This window comes from Dermacentor variabilis, chromosome 1 (assembly GCF_050947875.1).
Source record: "Dermacentor variabilis isolate Ectoservices chromosome 1, ASM5094787v1, whole genome shotgun sequence".
Taxonomy (NCBI): Eukaryota; Metazoa; Arthropoda; class Arachnida; order Ixodida; family Ixodidae; genus Dermacentor; species Dermacentor variabilis.
The window spans coordinates 71,408,139-71,429,339 of NC_134568.1; the positions used below are offsets into that span (position 1 = coordinate 71,408,139).

The following is a 21,201-nucleotide window of genomic DNA, read 5'->3' on the forward strand; positions in this document are numbered from 1 at the left end:
GACTTTACTGACGGAGGAAAACTATATCTATTTCGACTTAATAGGTCTACAGTACGGCTAACTTTCTGAATGATGAACTTGGTCATACGATAATAGATATGGCAAAAGAATGAACACCAAAAATCTTAAGAGTGCTAACTATTTCAATCTGTGCTGAATTGAATGTTACGTTCAGGTTTGATGGAATACGTGTGCCTTTAGTGTGGAACATAACGGATTCTGTTTTGGTGACATTAACTTTAAGGAAGTTCTGTGCTCAGCTTTCGAAGAAATACATTTGCTTGTCGAATTAACATGCTGGGACAGGAGGAGGATATAAATATGCTAATCTCGTCTGCCTACGTTATGAGCTTTGCCTCTTCATGGATATATGCAACATCATTCACGTAGAGGTTGAAGAGCAACGGGCTGAGTATTCTTTCTGGAGGGACGCCTGAAACTATTTATTTATTGACACAAACTTGGGGGGGGGGGGTTGTCTTTTTGTGAAGTAGGACTTGAAAATTTATAGTGCGAGGCCTCTTATACCGTACCTTTAAGTTTTTTGAAATAATATTTGGTGATTAATAAAATCGGAAGCCTGGGTAAAGTCTACAAATATGTCAATGGCCAGAAGTTTGAGTTCAAAGTTGCGGACGATTAATTATATTTGGTCAAAAAGTCAAAACTCCGGTGACAGAGTTCTTTTTTAAATCATACTGAGCCCTTGAGAGGAGTTGGTATTTCGAAACAAAAGAGGACAACTGCTTTGTAAGAAGTTTTTCTAAACATTTGGAAAATATTGGGAGACATCAGCAAGTGCTTGCATTCTCGTTATCATGTACTCCATTTCTACCTACTGCCGCGCAGCAATGCGACCACTGCGAATTCCACAACGCGAAGCAGTACAACTGGCCCAACCGATGCGTTATCCTGGCGGCCGACTTCGCCAGCAAAGGCATCTACAACTTTATCGTGCCCCTTCGGGCACACTTCCACAGCCCCAACAGCCTCAGACCCATCGTGCTACTCCTAGAGAAGAAGTAAGGAGATGGTTTTCGTTCCTATCTCTTTTCTTCGTTGCTTTAGAGGCGAAAATTTGTCAGTGTCCGCATCACATCTCACCATCAGTTAGCAAAGAGCCGTCAGATGGCATTGTGCACGAACCAGAAGCGGTGCAGAAGCCACTGAACATATTCTGTTGGGATGTCAAAGTATCCATCCAGCGATAAATGTGCAAGTAGCGTACACTTTACCGAGGCACCATCGGTTTTAAGGACAGTAGGGGAAACACAAATGAAACTGGGACTGTGAAGACAAGTAAAAGTACCACTGGAACCTCACTGGCGCAAAGGAAGTAACAATACGCAATATAGTGAGCCTTCTAGCAGTGAATATTGTAGCTTCGAGTATGAAAATATTTAAAGACTTAAATGCGGCAGAAAGTTTTAAAGAGCGCGAACTTGGTGGGGGGCCTGTGCGACCACCCCGTTTCGAGGGGAATGCTCATTATCATCATCATATGTATAGCTGCCGCGCAGTTCACGTTTGGTCTAGCTTAAATAACTATGAGTGAAGCAAACTCTCGTATACGCACGAATCGTAGCCTGCAGATGTGCAGAATATTTTTTTTATTTGTAAGCACAGGCATCCAGACGAAAAAATTGTGAAATAGTTTTCCGTGCACAAGTCACTGACACATCAAGAGAATAAGAAAGGAAGATATGTTAACCAAAGTAACTTTCTGTTCTGACACATCAAGAATTATACTTTCAGTAAAGTACAATTAGAGAAACTACTGCCAGCAGCGCTTGCTTTAGGTATACCGGGTGTTTCAGCGAACATTTTCAAAACTTTTTAAATATAGCCTGTGGCAGATAGCACAATTCTAGCCCATGAGCTGGTCTGCTCGAAGTGGCGGACATCACTTCCATAAAAAATTGAAATGCATAATCAACTAATTAAGAAGGTATGACTAATAAGCATTTAATTAGTTACCTTCTGGTACATATTGCAATTCACAAATTCTAGACGGGGAGTTCGCAAGGCGGATCCACTTGGAACGAATTCTCAGGATGACACCAGTTCCGAGATAATAATTCCCGAACTTCACGGCGAAATGCATTGGCGTTCCAGTTACTTTTGTGTTTCAATGCATAAAACGACGATTTGTTAAGAAAGTAAGTGGAACCACAATGCATTTTTACCGCAAGTTTTTATTTATTTATTTATTTATTTATTTATTTATTTATTTATTTATTTATTTATTTATTTTTGTACGTACAGATCCCCCATACGGTTATTGGAGTACGGGAGGCGCACAAAGGAATAAGCGAAAGCACTGGGATCACAAGTAAGGTCGACAGGACCCAGCATCACTGCAGCTAAATACATCAACAAATACCTAAATGATGTATGAAAAAAAAAGTTTAATATGTGGATAACAGGTACATCGCAGACATCACTCAAATTAGTACAGTAGACAATGGTATATGATGAGATGGTACAGTGCACAATTACGCGTCACTTTGTCCTCGTAAAAACAATTTGAGCGCGGCCAAGAAGTCATTGTCATTTAACATAACTATTGCGTTTGGTAGGCTGTTCCATTCGGATATCGTGTGTGGAAAAAAAAAAAGCTGATTTAAATACAGATGTCCCACAGGAAATTTCGCGTATTTTACGGCTATGGTCTTCAGGAAATATACGTGGGAGGTTCTAGGTAAGGCCCGTGGTCAATGCCACTTTTTTTGTTCATAATGTCGTTTAAGAGATTTATTCGGAAAGACGCACGACGAAGCTGCAGGGAGTCCCAGCCTAGCTGCTTTTTTAACGCGCTGACACTGCTGTGATGGTTATATGACTTTAAGATAAAACGCGCCGCATGGTTTTGTATCGCTTCAAGTTTCTTTATTAGCATTTTAGTGGGTGGATCCCACACTGTTGAGGCGTACTCTAATATTGAGCGTACGTTGGAGATATACAGAATTTCTTTCACGCCACTGGGCACATTGCAAAAATTTATTTCAATAAAGTTTAAAACGCGACCAGCCTTCAAAGCTATATATTCGACATGCTTGTTCCAGGTTAGATTATAGGAGAAATAAACACCGAAGTATTTAACATGCTTATATGTGGCTATTTGATCGTTATGTAAGAACAAGCTACTGAGTATTTTTACCTTTTTTCTACTACAAATATTGTGGTAGCATTTTCTTACGATTTAGAGTCATATTCCATTTGCTGCACCATGCAATAATCCGATTGAGGTCCATTTGTAAAACAGCTGTATCGTCCTCGTTTTCTATATCTCGATACAGTACGCAATCATCTGCATATAGACGAATTTTTGATGTCACGCCTGAGCCAATATCATTTATAAAGATTAAAAACAAAACTGGGCCGAGGTCCGATCCCTGCGGCACGCCGGATGTTACCGTTACGGAGTGTGATTGTGTGCCGTTGATGACGACTTTTTGAGTGCGGTCATGAAGGTAGTCTTTTATCCAGTGTAAGATGTTACTCTATAAACCTAGGCAAGAAAGCTTAAACAACAGCAATGAATGTGATACCGTGTCAAACTCTTTTTGAAAGTCCAGCAATAGGCAATCAACTTGTTTACCATTGTCGAAAGATAAGAAAATATCATGTGAAAATTCAACAAGTTGGGCCACACATGACAAGCCAGCTCTGAAGCCATGCTGATAACATGCTGATAAAGTTTTACGGCGCATATTTCGTAAATGGCGTCATCTACACAATTATTTCCGAGTGAATATGCCTTGCAGTGTCACCCGCTAAAATGTGTGAATTGAATATGTGCCGTAAGGCAATTAGTTAAAACTTAATTCTTGAATTTTTGTTCATTAGTCGATTATGCATTTCAACTTTTTGTGCAAGTAATGTTCGCCTCTTCGAGTAGACCAGCTCATGGACTAGAATTGTGCTATCTGCCACAGGCAACCTTAAAAAATTTTTGAAAGTGTTCGCTGAAACACCCCGTGTTTACTCTCTTGGCATCTCTTTCGCGATCAAGGATGACATAGTGTGCAGGGCTTGCATTTGGCTTGAAAGTCCGGTAGCCATTACCCTTCACGAAGTGATTCATAGCTTTTATCGTGAAAGCGAACCGTTTGTTACGTTAGGTCATCATTTTAATTTTTTTTTTCATAAGCTGCCATGAGCAGCATGATTTTGCAAGCTTACTCGTCACGACCATATAGTTTACTGTCATTGATAACTGCTTCTGTTCTGTTTATTTTTCAGACCTCACGCGGCGTTCCTAGATGCGATTTCATGTTTCCCATTGGTGTACTGGATGCAGGGTTCTATAGACGAGTGAGTCATCTTTTCACTAATTTATCGGTGTCCGTGCCTGACCAAACGCATAAGCTTCAACAAAGCTGTCTAGAACGCTGGGTATATGTGCGCTCTAGAATATTCTCGCATCCTCTGGCTCAATATATCTCACTCCTGAGCATGGGGGGCTAAATGTCCAGGTCACCACTACTTGTGCTTCTTATGCATCAAGGATGGCCGCTGTAGTGGACAACTGACAGTCCACTACTGTATGTGTAGCAGACTGTCAGTGTATTAGTGTCAGTGCATCAGTGTCAATGTGTAGACTCACTGGTCAACAAGGAGCTGCGTAAAGCATTACACACGAGCCGCGGCTCGTAATGTCCTGCTTATCTGTCAGCGCGAAGTCCAGAACAGGCTGTCTTTAACCAATGTCTTCTGCCAGATAGCGAAGCTGTAGCTCTGATAGCACAACTTCGGTGCGCTAGTCAGGTGCAATGGTGTCAGTGTACGGCCACATTACTCACCTAACCGACATTCACGGCTACTGGTACCACCTACATTGCAGCCTGGACGACCTGCTTCGGGCAGGTATCAACCTAGCTGACAGCGTGGTAGTAGTGAACAAGGAGTCGTCCAATTCAGCCGAAGAAGACTACCTGGCAGACTGCAACACCATCGTGGCAGTGCAAACGATGTTCAAGTAAGGCTGTACAGGTTATCTCGCGCGACAAGTGATGCTGAAATAATGTGGTCGCTGTGGCTTTTATTGCAGCGCGGCAGCATGAGCAGACGTAGTTATCTTCCCCATATGGAGAAAGAAAGACGCGCCTGTGTGGATGCCATGGCAAAAAAGAAAAGAGGGGGGACAAATGACGCCATTCAGTTCTGTTATGCCTGTGCCTTCAGCACGATATGACGTTGGGTTAGTTGATCCATAACGTCTAATGTGATCTGCGCGAACAGCGACACGCACAAGAGGAATAGAAGACGGAACTTGCTTTGCGCTAACCATTTATTCGTGTCCTTTTTTTTTTTGCATTACCCATTTTAAATACTTGTGCACCATGCGCAAAGCAAATCGCCCCGCATCCGAGTAGCGTAAATTTGGGGAATGCTTTGGGCGGTATTACATAAAACTTATTGAAAGAGCCGGTTTTGTCAATCTAGCTGAAATTAGCTGCACGGAAACCGCGCTGCTGTAGTCGCCAACGACAACTTTCTCCTGAAGTCTTAGGTGTCAGCCTTGTCCACCGAGTATGTCTTTCTTTCTTTCTTTCTTTCTGTCTTCCTTTCTTTCTTTCTTTCTTTCTTTCTTTCTTTCTTTCTTTCTTTCTTTCTTTCTTTCTTTCTTTCTTTCTTTCTTTGCTACATTCTCGAAATGCTGTAAAATTCATACCGCTTTCACCTACTGTTTGTCGTTTCTTCGAGCTGTACAACTGGACATGTGGGCCTGTTTTCATAAAGCATTTCGTACTATGAAGTTGTTAGGACATGAGCCTGTCAACCATGATAGCGAACATGTTATTGGTAAAGCTGAACAGGGCACTAACAAAATGTTGTTACAAAAGAAATACTTCGTGAATTCGATTCATGCCTTTCTTCCTGAACCGAGCCCGGTCCACTTATTAGAATTCCATCGGGGGCCAAACACGGAACCATTCACCACCGCTCGGAGCGCGTGATCATATGAACACGCGCTCCGAGCAGTAGTGAATGGTTCCGTACTTGACCCCCGATGGAATTCTCACAAGTCATTGCAGCTGTACTGTCACACCCACTGTTGTCTACGTTCTGCACTATCACGCTACAGCATAAAGTACAGTAATGAGGCTCGAATTAAGGTAAAGAAAAGGAGACGAAATACCATGTTTTTAGCGTACCCATTAAGCTAACCATGTTTATAGGCTGACAGTGTGAAAACTACATGCTCAACTTAAATTACTTCATTTATTTACTTCTTCATTTACTTAAGTTACTTCATGTTCGTTTGGCATAACTCTAAACAATACAAGTAAGTACAAGTGATTTCCCCTTTGTTATCCTTGGTGTCCTTGTTTGTTCGCTTCTTATGATCTAAACAATTGGTTATTTCTATTCCTTCCCACTCAGGACTGCCAATATATCCATCGAGTAAATTCTGAACAGGGTATAACTTGCGAGAACGTCTCCTGTTCTCAAGCCCGTTTGTCACTCTTACTTCCCAAACTAACATTGTTGCAGCAGTTGAAGCTGCCAGCAAACTTTTTTTCGGTAAGAACGAAGTGTCGTCAATGGTATTATTTATTTATTTATTTATTTATTTATTTATTTATTTATTTATTTATTTATTTATTTATTTATGTCAGAGCCCTAATCCAACCACGACGGTTTCATGCTCGCCCGACGACATAAGCAGTTACGTCACTCGCGGGCGTCTGCTAAAGACGTGACAGTTGCGCTCTTTGGCCGTTCAGTTTCGGTCTTTCGGATGCAATTGACAGGAATTCATTACGCTTCAGAAATTCAGAGTTAGCTTTTTACGTGTCCGGAGCTAATTATCAACTCCTAGACTGACTGGCCTCAAGTTTTACATTAGGATCAATCGTCTGACTCTTTCAGTTTAAATGCCAGTAGTGTAATATTCCTAATTACCCATCTAAATAAAAAATTGGGGTAATATTAAAATGTATGCCCCAGTGGTAAAAACCATCCAGCGGAAATCGCGTCGTTATCGTATCTTCCCTATTTTGTGTTATTTTGTTTTAATTTCGAAAAAAAGAATTTTCGCACAGGCTGTATTGCTAAACAATATACACATGTAAAATTCACATATATAGCGTTTGGTATTATACAAACCAGTCTAACCCAATACAGCATTACAAAGAAACTCTCAAAGCGAGTCCTACTTCTCTTCTAATCCGTTATTTTTCTGTCCCTCTCGACTTTCTTTCTCCTCTCGCATACTTTGTGGCAGATTCTTCCCGAGCGTGCGCATCATCACCGAGCTGAGTCAGAGCAGCAACATGCGCTTCATGCAGTTTCGGGCGTTCGACACGTACGCGCTTCACCTTTCCAAGATGGAGAAGGTGAGCCTGCTCAACCAGGTAATGTGGCAGGCTCCTATGCTTATGTCCATGGCGCCTTCCATTCGGACACGGGACGCCTGCCGCTTGTCTTTGCCAACGCTCGCTTTGTTCCGGCTTGGCGCTTAAAGCTAACTTAACGCTATAACTGACCAACGCAAGCCCTTTTCTTTCTACTAACAACAGACACCTGAATAGAAAAGATTGCGTTCAGCGAAGGTCGCGTCCCGTATATTAAAAAATTTTGAAAGAAAAATAAAATATTTGTCAGCAATGTACATGGCCAATCAATGTACTTTGCGCACCATAAATGAATGAATTCCATTGACAAAAAAAGAAATCATATGTTCTACAGCGTTATTATTGATTAATCTCAAATGTTCGTATGCATCCTATACAAAACGCGTATGATCGTAAGCGATTGTTGGATATGCGGTTTATGAGGCATACGAGCCATCACTAAAGGGCATGAATGAACGGATCGAGTTCGGGTATAAAAATATTCGTGATTAACCAAAGTACAGTATGGTTGTTTATTCCTGATTGGTCGGTCGTGAACCGGTTGGTTACGCGTGTTCAGACATCCGCGCTGATTCGGCCCCTGATTACTCGACGCCGGCTACCACAATTCTGCGCAGAGTGCAACTTCTTTTCCTTTAGAATACGTTTAGTGTACTGAAAAAACTAAAACAAACGGTTTGTGTTACCAGCAGCAGGGAGAAATGCCAAACACTCGGAGTAACGAGCCCGCCATATTCAGTACTTTCCAAACCACCGACGTGGGCTGCAGGGCTGGAAACCAACTGTGCTAAAATTTTCTGTTTCTGTTCAGGTGTCACGAAAGCACGAATGAGTTCAGACCTAATCTGGTTAATCTCGCAAGCGCCGCCTAACGCGTTCCCTTTGATGCCAATGGAAGGTGCCAAGTGCTGCTGCATGCTTCGCACTTTAGTTGCACAAGCATGCGCGCCGCATTTGTGTAATATTCCAGTGCACGCGTGTAACCATGCACTTCAGGAGCGGCTGACGGTGCAACAATCTTATTTAGTTTGCAGAGAATTTTCGCTTATGTAGCACATCTGGCTGGCAGCTAACGCAGTGGCTACACCGTGGCTAAACGGTTATGGTCTCGTTAGCGCCCCTCCTGCTTGCAGTGTATCATTTTCAATTATAACTTTTCTTTCTAGGCGCCGGCGCTCGCTGAGCATTCTTACCTTTTCTTTTTTTTCAACGAGGGAGACTGGAGATGACACACTGCTCTTTATCATTTGTTTAACTGCTTCTTGGATGCTACTGATGCCATGGGAGCCTGCTCCATCTCTTTCTTGTACTTTACATCTTATTCTCAGGCCTTCTCGGCCAAAGCGAATTACTTTTCTACGTCGGATTGCTGCTACTACCACTTTCGGCTCATTTTTTTAGCATTTCGGCTTAACTCGGCGCAAACCAACGGCGTCAGTCACCGTGACAAAAAACTGCCAGCCATGCAAGTATAAGACGTTTTTTTATTTAGTCCCTTATAGACAATGATGTACTTCGCAGTATTTATATCTAGACGTTTCGTAGTGTAATTAGCTCGCGCTAATTAAACTCTGTTTCTTTTTCTGGCTTAAAGTTTCCATATTTTCGACTTTTTGTAGAGACCATCAGATTTATCGAATCAATTTCACTCTTCCGTCTGCGTACGTATGCAAGAAAACAAAGTAGAAGAGTAACGCAACTTTATTTGTTTCGCCTGCGCAATGCAGTATCACTCGGTAATAGAGTATTGTGTGGCAAACGATTAGGTTACGTTAAGTTAGCTGTGCATTCTTATAAAAGTCTACAATGATTGCTACCCCTATATACACTTGCTAGTGTTCGTGCCGCACGCTTTTTTGCACGTAATACCTATACTCGGTGGTGTTCACATACCCTTGCCAACATGTTATCTTTCGCTCGTCTCTTTTTTTCTTCCCCTCTTCTTACCACGCAGCGAGAAAGGGACCGTGGCTCACACATTTCTTACATGTTTCGGCTTCCCTTTGCCGCTGGCAATGTGTTCAGCGCGAGCATGCTGGACACCCTCTTGTATCAGGTAAGTCAGTGAGGACGGCAGGGCTTCTTAAGTAGCTATCGTTAAATGGGGTCGCACAGGAAAGACCGGAAGCAGTAGACCTCGAGCGACTTCATTTGACCTTATATGGAAAAATATAAATTTGTTTCAAACAAGGAATAAGTTCAAAGCAAAACAGAATGACAGTTTGGCAAGTTGAAACACTAGCACATTATATAGGCGAACAATGTGTAATATCGTTCCTAGTATTTCGAGCACATGTCCGCGCTAATAAGAAAAGGAGTATTTCCCTGCATCGAAAGGTATTCGTTCAATTTCAATGTGAGTGTGCCTTTCATGCATGCAAGCGTTGGTTTCAATAAAATCAGTCGACCTACAGCGCCAAATTTTTTAAAATTAAATTCTGGAACTTTACGCGCCGAACATACGATGTCATTATGAGATGCGCCGTACTGGGGGACTTCAGAATGATTTTGACCACCTGGAGTTATTTCACAGGCACCTAAATCTAAGTAAACAAGTGTTTTTGCATTCCACCCATATTGAAATGCGGCCGCCACTGCCGGGATTCCACGAACCCGCGACCTCAGTAGCGCAACACCCCATAGCCACTAAGCTACCGCGGCAGGTCCTCCAGCGCCGTATCTGGGCAGTTCGTGTTTGTCTTAGTCTTCCTTAGCGCTGTGACCACGTTTGATAATGCAGAACTGTACGTGTCTTTAGGCTCACGGTAATCGAATTATTGAGTTTTATTCGAGTGCATCACAGTAGTGCGGCATAAATTTAATTATTGCGCAATTTTAGGGAACGATTAGAATGGAGTCTAATAAGATTTTTTTTCGTTAACACGTTCAACTGCAACACGGGACGTTCTTTATATTAAATTATGAAATCCTGTAATAACTGGCGTCGCAAGAGCCCGCTGTAGCAGCATCTTCAACAATAAACCCACAGCTGACAGAGTAAATCAGATTTTTTTTTTAGAAGATACGAAGAATAAGGTAATTGACACAACTGTATAGATACGCATGGCACAACGTAACGTGAACAAAAAGGCATGACTGGTCAGGCTCTACGAAGGCAAATGAAGCACGCTGTATGAATGCAGCTTCTGAATAAAGAAACATCTTGCAATATTATGGAAAGCAAAGCTAGTTTACAAATAATTTGTGCAAGGGCTTTGGGTCTGCGTAACGAAATTTTATGACGTAGAGCGAATCACTGCCCGAGTGTGATTCGTACATTTTTGTACACGACCTTCACACCCTCGAATAACTTTTGAAGGTCGGTATCTTTGCCTTTTCTTTAAAACTTTGCTCAGACCTCCGTGGCTGCTTAGTGGCTTTGGCGTTGCGCTGCTAACCACGAGGTCGCGGGGTCAAATCCCGGCTGCGGCGGCCGCATTTCGATGGGAGCGAATTGCAAGAACGCCCTTGTACCGTGCATTGGGTGCACCTTATAAAAGCCCATGTAGTTCAAATTAATCCGGATTCCCTACTACGGCGTGCCCCATAATCATATCGTGGTTTTTGCACGTAAAACTAGAGAATTGTTTATACTTTGCTCAGACTCGGAGTTTCCGAACTTCATTGGGAACGCTATCAAATCTAAGCGCGCTCGAAAACTCGTTGCGTGTTATTTACTGGCCAGTTTTTCTGTCTCGAGTATGTTGTTGCATTGAAGTGTGCAAAGTGACTCACACTATATATATTCATATATGAGTACAGAATGCATTTACATGCGTGTACAGGCCACTTTTCAAGTAAAGCATTAACTCAAGTATTTTTTTCTTCTTCTTTTTCTTTAACCTTTTATGCTTTCTAGGCCTTTGTCAAAGACTATGTGATAACATTTGTGCGTTTGCTTCTGGGCGTTGACCAAGCACCGGGATCAGGATTTTTGTCTTCGGTAAGTTGCTTTATTACAGCACTCTGGTTAAGACTGTGAAGTGATTACATTTTTCCAACGCGAACTCGGTAGCTCTACCCACTGATGTGACAGCGCCTTGCTTGCGCAAGGTGCTAAGCAATAAAGAAAAAAAAATTGACCTCGCTGTCGACATGCAGCTTCTTTGGCGCTAGATTGTCTGTTAATAACATTCTTAGCCCGCACGAAGAATATTCAGAAAATATAAAGCTTGTGTCGCAAAGTGATTTTTGTTCAGCATGCAGCGTTGATCCAGTCGGTCTCCAGGTGCCGTACATGTTGAAATCAGTGAATTTTGTATGTGATGCCTATATTTCAATGCCGCACGAGAACAGCAGATTCCATTAAGCGTAAGTGACAAATGAATTCAGCGTGAATGCTATTTGCGAGCTGTCAGATGGATAAATACTGTGGCAAGGCAACTTTATGTCATTTGCCGTTTAGGAATTTCCTGCTGCTCGTTGGGCCATTGAATGCAGATCCTCACTGCAAGTAGTTGTGTAGAGCAGAACAATTAGGGGACGCTACATGAGTCTGTTATGAGGCAGTTATTGTAACTGTGCGTTTTTAGTGAAAGTCGAGGTAACATTAGGGCTGCTCAGATTTTCTGTCTGCATACGAAAAGCTGTAGGCGATATCCTGCTTCGGCCGCTTCATATAAGCATTTTGACAGCAGTTCACAATGACGCTTTTCCACAAGAAATAAAAATTACAGGCGATAGGCCTATTAAGACTGTATTATTAATATTGTTCGCACATTTAAAATGCACATTTTTATTGAAGACTACGACTTTGAAATAGTCTAATAAATCACTGAGCGCACAGTCTGACGTTCTTATTGTCATCCTGGCATTTGATGGCAAAAGAAAATCAGAAAAGAAAGACAGGGAAGACACGTGCCTACTGACTCCAAAGGCAACAGCAATAGTAAGCAATAAGTAGCGCCGTGTCTGTATCTTTCGTGTGCCTCCTTGCGTCCTCGTCTATATGCGCTACAATCATGCAGCAATAATAAAATTAGGGCCGTAGACATTTAATATATTAACTTTTTGCCATGTGGTCCTGATGTTCAGGACGCAGACGTGGGCGGCGTGTGGGCTTTCCTGGAACTTTCAGAGTGGAACAGAGCGTGTTCAGCCTAAACACGATTTCGAGTAACGCATTGTTGCGTCACAAGGTCTATGCGGCCATTTTGAAAATCATTTCCCTGTGGTGTTCAAGACGTGGCACGCTGCGTGTGAGGTCGCATTCCCAATCCCAAAGGTCTTCGGTCTCAAAAACTTTCGTTAGTCATCATGTCGTTCCCTACCGCGTCTAGGTGGCGCCAGCTCTTACGAACCACACTTGCGTGCGAGCTATACGTTGCCGCTTCGGCTGCTGTTCTTTAAGGAAGATGTCTAAACTGTTTGCAAAATATCTGCACGCTACATGCACACAATAACTCGATATTTTTCGGAGTTAATTGGTGCATATCGACAGGTTCATCCAGCATAACGTTACGCGAGGACAACTGAAAGACGTACACGTATACAAGTTCCTTCACCCTACGAACCTCGTAGACATTCCATGGACTCTTCTACTCATTCCTTGGTGGAGTGTCCGACACACCGATCTGCGACTCAAGCAACTGCGAAGAGATGGTGGAGCACGTGTTGTGTTTTTGTACTCTCTATGACAACGAACGCGACGTTCTTCGGAGGATGTTAAACCGATTAGATAACAGACCATTTTCAGAGACTAAGATTCTCGGACCATGGCCCCACGCGTCGCAGGCTTACAAAGCGACGCGGGCACTGCTACGTTTCATTATAGTGCCTAGAATATACTGGCATTATAGTGCCTATATTCTAGGCACTATAGTTTCATGAAAGCGACTGGTCTCAGCGACCAATTATCGGCCCGAGGCTCGAAGTTATGGACATCCACACGTATTCACACCGATAGTACCTTCTTCCCTCGCTCTCCTTTCTTTTCTTCCCTTAAACACTTACTCCTGTGTAGGCCAGCAAACCGGAGGAGCGTCTGGTTGACCTCCCTACCTTTCCTTCCTTCATTTTCATTTTCCTCCTCCTCCTCCTCCGCCTCCTCTGTAGACTCTAGCTGGTCCAAAATATACGGTCATAACTCCGCAGGCTGTCTATATAGATTGGTTTACAGACTGCATATGCAAATGCGTGTGTGATTTTGCATAGAGTGCCAAATTATTATTTTTTGTAAGCAGATTGTTTCCTCACGTGCAAAATGTTCAAGAAAGTAGATTTTTATCAGCTGCACTAAGGCCTGTGGGTACGGCTATTATGCAGAGGCGCCCGTTCTGAGTTCATCTATAGGGTGTTTGCTTTTATGAGGTCCAATATGTTTTTTGAGAAAGCTCCCTGTGGCAGAGAGCACAATTCTAACCCTTGATCTAAATTACTCGATGAGGCGGCCATTAGTTCTACGAGAAATCAAGACGCTTCATTAAATAATTAGCATAATTAAGCTGAATAACTTATTTTACGGCTCATATTTAAATCTACGAATTATAGCCGGTGAGTTCGCAAGGCGTAACCATTTGGAATGCATTCTCAGGACTGCACCAGTTTCGAGATATTAAATTTTCAATGTGTTCGACGACATACATTGGCGTTCTAGTTACTTCTTTAGGGAAACGTTGTTTTATGCACTGAAGCACAGAAGTAACTGGAGCGCCAATGCATTTCGTCGGACATTCACAATACATTGTCTACGCGCCTTCATGCTAGCAGCTTCGTCACGACGTGACATAGAAGTCTGCCAATTTTACTCGAATACCCAATGATGATAGTAATAAGTAGCCAAGAGTCTAACACTGCGGCGTTCGATTCATTGAGTACAGATTGCGTTTGGCAACCTAAATCCTGTGGCCGGAACCTCCTGGACATGGTACATGCCGCCGGCTTACCCGCCCTGTTTTAATCCTCTTTCCCTCTCCTTAGGCCTGCAAGCCCTTCCTATTAGAAATAAACAACAGCAACATTAACTGCGCGCAGAAAGTTTTCTTTTTGTTTACGCGCATAATGTCGCTTATTTTACGATCTTTTCTTATTGCATGGTTCTCTGTACTGTTAATATAGCACATGGCATTGCTGAAGCTGTCAGCGAATGTCAATGACACAATCATAATTCTCTCTCTCTCTCTCTTTCTCACGTTTCACTCCATTCACCTAGATGCGAATTACTAAGGATGACTTGTGGATCAGGACATACGGACGTCTATACCAAAAACTTTGCTCAACCACATGTGAAATTCCCATCGGCATCTACAGGACACAAAGCACAACAAACCCCGAAGGATCCACCGTGAGTACCTACCAGGATGCATTTCTCAGTTCATGAGGCAGCTTACTAGGCATAAGGCGATTATTATTATTATTATTATTATTATTATTATTATTATTATTATTATTATTATTATTATTATTATTATTATTATTGCGCACCAGCACCCAGACCTGAGTGTTGTTCATGAACACATTGATTGATTGATTGATTGATTGATTGATTGATTGATTGATTGATTGATTGATTCTGTTATGTGAAAAGTAGTAGCCGTCAGCATTTCGGGTGACTAAATCTGTTTCTTTCACTATTACTTCAAGGGCGAAAAGAGATGGAGAGGGTGGTGCTTCTCTTTTATTTTTTAAAGTGGTAAATGAGACAAACTAAGAGCGTTGTGAATGAGCATGAATTTGGGGCTTGGCATCTTTCAGTTTGCGAAAATTCGCCGTGCGATTTTAACGCTTCTGACTGTGCTTTGTTCTGCTGCAAAGCCGCTTGTAATTTCAGCATCTACATTTTCGCATTCAGTGAAATACATTTCACTTTCTTCTGTTGCAAGTTCATTTGGACTCCTTTGCTTGTGCTAGTGACTAGTGCCGTTCCTCCCGAAGGAACCTAGTGCGTTCTGCCTCCAAATTTTGGTTGCCACTCTTGTCCTTGTGCCTTCGTGTCGTCTGCATGAAGCGTTTCGGCCGTCATCGGCAGCCGAAGCCTTTATATTCAATATTAGCAACTAGTTTGCTGTGTTCCCTGTCTGCCTTACAGAAAGCCATAGTTTCGGTATGAAGCGATAAATAACTTGGACATAACATCCTTGCCGACGAAGAATCGAAGTGCGCGTAACAGGGGGCGTTCAAGTGGAAAGAATAATGACATATTACTTGACGCAAGTTAGCTCACTTAAAGTTGTAGTGAAGCCCGGTTTTCTAACCGGGCTTCACTACAACTTTATATCCCGGTCTGGCAGACATGCATTAGAAGGCCTGCGTGCAGTGCAAGAGCTGTAGGTCATTAATTTCAACAAGGCGCTGTCGTTAACCCTGAAGTCGATGGGCTCCTGCTTTTTCCTCAAAACGACCGGCAGGTCGATCGAGCAGCGTACAAAATACCTCATATTGCATTGGACTGCGGCCAATCGCAGCTACCTGCGGCTGCAGTTACACTGCCGTTTAATGGTTCGGGTATGAGTGGTGCGCGCAGCTTCTTAGTTACTACAGTTACTTAGTTACTGTATGTTTTCTCATTTTTATCTTAGCGAAAGAAAATTCACTCACAGACAAAAGTTTGACCTCTAAGTTATTGACCGCTTAGTTAATGCAAAAATTGCAATTCCTGCCGTTAGATGCGGAAATACAAGAGGAGAAACCTGCGGAAATCATTATTCTGCCGCGTAGTCCTATGTCTGTTTTTCATCCCACATAAACCAAACACGTTCAATATTCAACTAATAACCTGTACTGGTGCCCTGAATAATCCATCTGGCTGACGTTTCTGCGTCCGTTTTTCGCATGGCTGGTAGCAAGAACAGGTTGGAAATCTGTTCCATGTCGTTTGCATTCACTCTTGAACACGGCGGCCTGTGAAGTCCCTTTATTTGGGATATTGTGCGCTCCCGCAAATGAAAACACGAGAACCAATCGCTTCACTGAGAGGCTACCTTCAGAGCAGCGTGCCTACGTATATGGTGAGCCATCGCTCGCGCGACCATTTATGAATTCAGTGTGCAATTAGTTCATGCCACGAGCCATGCATGTGCGTTGACGATACGCGAAACAAAATTGCCATTTCGCTAAGCAATTATCCTACAAGTTAATTATCCCACAGGAAGACGCCTGAACGACGCTGAACTTTAAATGATATTCATGCGAAGAGGAGATGCTGAGGAGCTGGATGCTTTCCGCGAGCGTGGGCCTAGAGATCCCAGCGTATTGGTGACGCGCATCGGGCAAATCCATCTGCGAGCGTATGTGTGCCGACTCTGCATCGCTCGTGTGCTAACAAATAAACGCGCGTGACGCTCGAAAGCAGCCGGGCCGAAAGCGCGACTCGAGCGAGCAAGCAGCTGGTGCGAACGGCGTTGTGTTGCCAGGGCGAGACAGCGTCCAAAGGGGGCAGCGGCAGCCCGCAGCTGCGCCGCCCTTTCGACCCGCGCACCCCGTACCCGGCCGGTGCGCCAGGCGTTGCGGCGGGGCTGCCGTGCATCTGCCCCGACGAGCTCCATCCGCTGCTGGGAGGCTCGGTGAGACGAAAGCCCTACCTGCCCCAGTATCCTCCGCCCATCCTTGTACACTCGGCCGAGGAGGTGAGCCGCCCCGCGTACACACACACACACCGTGCACCGCCGGACGGCACACAGCGGAGGAATGCGAGCATGTGGCGCACTGCGACGGTGTCGCGCACCGCACCGTTCGCGGGACCGCGAAACCACCGGCACCATGCTCTCGCGGTTCCTCTTCTTCGAAACTTTATCAGCAACCCTGAAACTGTGTGTACCGCTAACGGCAGACTGCTCCAAGAGACCCTCGCATGCTCCTTTGTGTCGTCTCCTTCCTACGATTAGGTCATATGGTTGGACTGTGTAAAAATACGGTCTCTGTCAAGTTGTTCCATTCTAAGGCACACGCTCGCAGGAACTTTTCGACATGTGTTTGAACGTGCGCGCCATTAATGTATTTCTATACGTCTTTCTAAGCACAGGCACGAGGTTAAATGCACACTTCGTAGCTCGATCGCAGCTTTAAGTCAAAGCCTACATGTAGATTTATTGTACTTCGAGGACTTTAATTTGCCCAGTGGAGAAGTTCTGTTGGTTATTTGTTCAGATTCAGACGGGCGCTTGTATTTTAGTTCCTTCCTTGTTGGTCACAGCGAAATCCTTTGCTTTTCGAGGGACCCATTCCTGTACTTATGCACTCAGCCGCCGCTTTTCAGTCTCAAGAGTTGTTAGTATTCGACCCGGTAAACATCCCTGGTGAAGTTTACTGCTACTGCAGAAAGTTGACGATCAAAGTTTTTGCCATCGGTGAGACTTATGTGCAATACAACGTGTCTGAACATATATGACAACACCGAGCAAGTTTCTCCCATGTCGAGCCCGTTCACAGAAGCACAACTAGAGGAATAAAGATGTCACGTGGTCCCGAGTGTGCCGCTCACGTAATGACGGTCATGCTGAATAAGCGGGGTTTCGATGGCTGCCATCGCAGCGCAGTATAGTTCAGGTGTCCGCCTTGGGCGAGAAAGTTACGGTGTCCGCACAGAGTTCCCCTTCTCCTCAGCCTTAACAAGCACTAATACACGTTTTTTTTTTGTTCACGTGATAATAAGTTTGACAATTACCACTAGCACCACCCCGTCACAGCTCGCTCCTGAAGGGCCTGCCCCACTTCCCTCCCCCAGCCTGAGCACTGGACAACGTTTGCCTCTTCAGAGCACTCACATCACGAGCGCCGCCCAAGATGGGAGGAGCAACGGCCGAGTGTCTTGGGAGATGTGTCACAAATAACGACGTGGACAATCGTTCAAACTTCTGCTCGATAATACATTACGACTAAGTAGTAAGGGCGTGTTGTGGTGCGTAAAGCCAAAGCGTAACGCGCTTGACTATAAAGCGATGTCAAGCCAAGTTTAGCTTGCCGTCTTATCACTTTTATGCTTGAAACACACACACACACACACACACACACACACACACACACACACACACACATTGACAAGGTAATGGAGGCCTTCACGCGCAAATATTTGCACATTATTGGACGGACAGACTCCCCGGACTGTTCAGTGTGTGGTACTGTAGAGACTATAGAACGTGTGCTCGTGGTGTGCCCTGAGTATGCGCGCGAAAGACTGATAATGGCAGATACATTGAGACATTTACAAAATGTACCACTGTCGGAGGACCTCTTGCTAGGCGCATGGCCACAGAGTTGGCAGACGACAGAGACAATGCGTGCAGTTTCACGTTTCCTAGGTGACACGGGCCTGGACTCACGCCTGTGATACCAGTTGTGTAATGTGTCCTTCACTTCGTTCCTCCCATTATCATCCCCCATTGTGACCCTTTTTCTTCCCCTCTTCCTCTTCCCTTACGTAGAGTAGCAGGCCAGATGCTCCAATATCCGGCCGACCTCTCTACATTTTCCAATCATTAAAATTGTAGAAGCAGCTTCAACATCGCTGTCGTTCCCGATTATATATATATATATATATATATATATATATATATATATATATATATATATATCATCAGCCTGGTTACGCCCACTGCAGGGCAAAGGCCTCTCCCATACTTCTCCAACTACCCCGGTCATGTACTAATTGTGGCCATGTTGCCCTTGCAAACTTCTTAATCTCATCCGCCCACCTAACTTTCTGCCGCCCTCTGCTACGCTTCCCTTCCCTTGGAATCCAGTCCGTAACCCTTAATGGCCATCGGTTATCTTCCCTCCTCATTACATGTCCTCATTACATGTATATATATATATATATATATATATATATATATATATATATATATATATATATATATATATATATATATATATATATATATAGAAAGAGAGAGAGAAGTACTCAAGCTAGACCACAAGAACGCTGTCGCCACACACTTATCTTTTGCATTGCTTAGTTTTCAGGTCTTCTGTTAGGGCCAGTAATGCAACATACATGTAACGTATATGCATAATACATTACATGTATTATTAAATATACATATAATATGTAATATACACATAAAGTTCACAGTCAAGTGCTTTAGGTAGAGACGAGCGCACACGCAACTACAGCGCCAATTGTGTGGTCTCCACAGCCACTCCTATATAGATATACGTACCTCTGCGACAAAGCAACGAATTTTGTTTACAAAGGACATCCATCGCCCAGGATATTAACATTAGCGCATCAGCATTTATACGATACTCTGATGGCAAGACATGATTTTATTACACTAACTGATTTATTTCTTTAGTTCTGGAATTCAGTGCGCATCTTGCTAAATTTCGACCACTGAAACGAAGCCTGCCTGTCTGAAACATATGTGATCCTCTTTTCTTTTTTTTTTACCCGAGAAGTACACACTTCTTTTTTTCATTAATGAGCCAAGTGATTGCGACGTGAGCCACTAAAGATAAAGGATGGCAAGTTCTAGTAGCGAAATTCGCAAAGTAGGAGGACGATCTGTCGCACGTACACGCGACCCCGGTGAAAAATGAGTTGACGCTCATGCAAGCCGTTGACCGGTGGCTGGGAATCACCTGGTTGGCCTTGTACCGCGATGGAGCTGTGCAATAACAGACATTAACTAAAGCCCACCTTATAAGTACGACAGTTGTGCCTGGCCCCAGAAATCATATGCTTTTGTGGCTTTATGCAGTTGAAGTATGCTATATACTGTAATTAAGCTCCATACCGCGGACAGCAGCAGCATGTGTGCGTTCACGGTATTGTATTACGAATAGCATTTATTTTTATTTGCGCGTTCGCCGTGCTTCTTAGTCTTTTTATCTAGGTCTTCCATTTTTCCACAGGAAGCGCCAGTGGTATCGAGGTAGAACAGATAAAAAAAGCTACAGAGTACAGTAATTCACAGCGGATCACCTATGTAATGCGACGGAAGACCGCTTCACATACATATACTATAGCCATGTCCTAAGCGCAACAAATAACATACCCTTCAACGTTCCATCCGCAACAAAGAAATGTAGCGTCAGTAGTTGTGTTTACTTTCCTATGCATTCTGACAGCACCCGTCGCATCTTTAAAACAGGTGGTGGTGAATTGTAGCTACAGACGGGTTTAGGCTGGCGATCGACGCCCGCAATGGCTCAGCCCGAGTGTCTCTTGCTATGTCACTGGGATATGTTACCACATGCCTTAAAACAGAACAGGGTCAAATAAAGCCAAAGGAACACTCACAAAAGCATACTGTAGTTGTGCAAGCAATCGGTTCAATTCATTAGTATTTCACAACGTCACTTATGAAGCATGAACAGTGACCGCATGTTGTGTCATATTGTTGGCAAGTCACTGTTTCGATTTTCTGAATGTAAAAATAGCAGTCTAACTCGGTCACCTGCTAGAATCGCGCATTGTGCTCTTTTTTTATTGTGCACCTCCCGTTAACGCATGAATGATGCATGTACCATGCACCTATATCTGCCCGCAGTTCGAGTTTAGTCACTTTTAATTTGCCCTTCACAGGCGCTTACTTATCTACTACCTGCAATTTTTGTGACACAAACGCAATGTTCCTTTCTGAAGTTACATTTTCTTGGTGTGCATGAAATGGAGAATTTTCCTCTCCTTCTTCCTATCTTCCATTTCTATGTTTCTGTCTCTTCCTTTCTGGAGGGCATAGGCAGGCGTTGTGCCCCTTTCGGTGGCAGCTGCCAGCCTGTTTCTCGCTTCCCCTTTCCTGTCTAGCGCACATATGTTTTGAAAACAATAATTCTTGCAGGATTATTTGAGTGAAGCTATATGAGACTGGGAGAGAAAGAGAGAAAAGAAGTGTGAGTGGCAGGGAAGGTTCACAGGAAGAGAAAGACTCGGTTTGCTTCCCTGCACTGGGAGAGGGGT

The 21,201-nt window shown here is 43.6% G+C and overlaps 1 protein-coding gene across 2 annotated transcripts in view; it reads left to right on the forward strand.

Moving 5' to 3' along the window:
- Positions 1-21,201, forward strand: part of SLO2 (slowpoke 2) — a 66,982-nt gene that overhangs the window by 34,255 nt on the left and 11,526 nt on the right. The window contains exons 12-18 of one of the 2 annotated variants that reach the window (XM_075689059.1): positions 850-1,022; positions 4,246-4,317; positions 4,847-4,981; positions 7,235-7,364; positions 9,319-9,420; positions 11,224-11,307; positions 14,515-14,646. In XM_075689059.1, coding sequence (XP_075545174.1) covers positions 850-1,022; positions 4,246-4,317; positions 4,847-4,981; positions 7,235-7,364; positions 9,319-9,420; positions 11,224-11,307; positions 14,515-14,646 — 828 coding nt within the window. The remainder of the gene's footprint in view (positions 1-849; positions 1,023-4,245; positions 4,318-4,846; positions 4,982-7,234; positions 7,365-9,318; positions 9,421-11,223; positions 11,308-14,514; positions 14,647-21,201) is intronic. The other variant, XM_075689069.1, reaches the window with a different exon arrangement.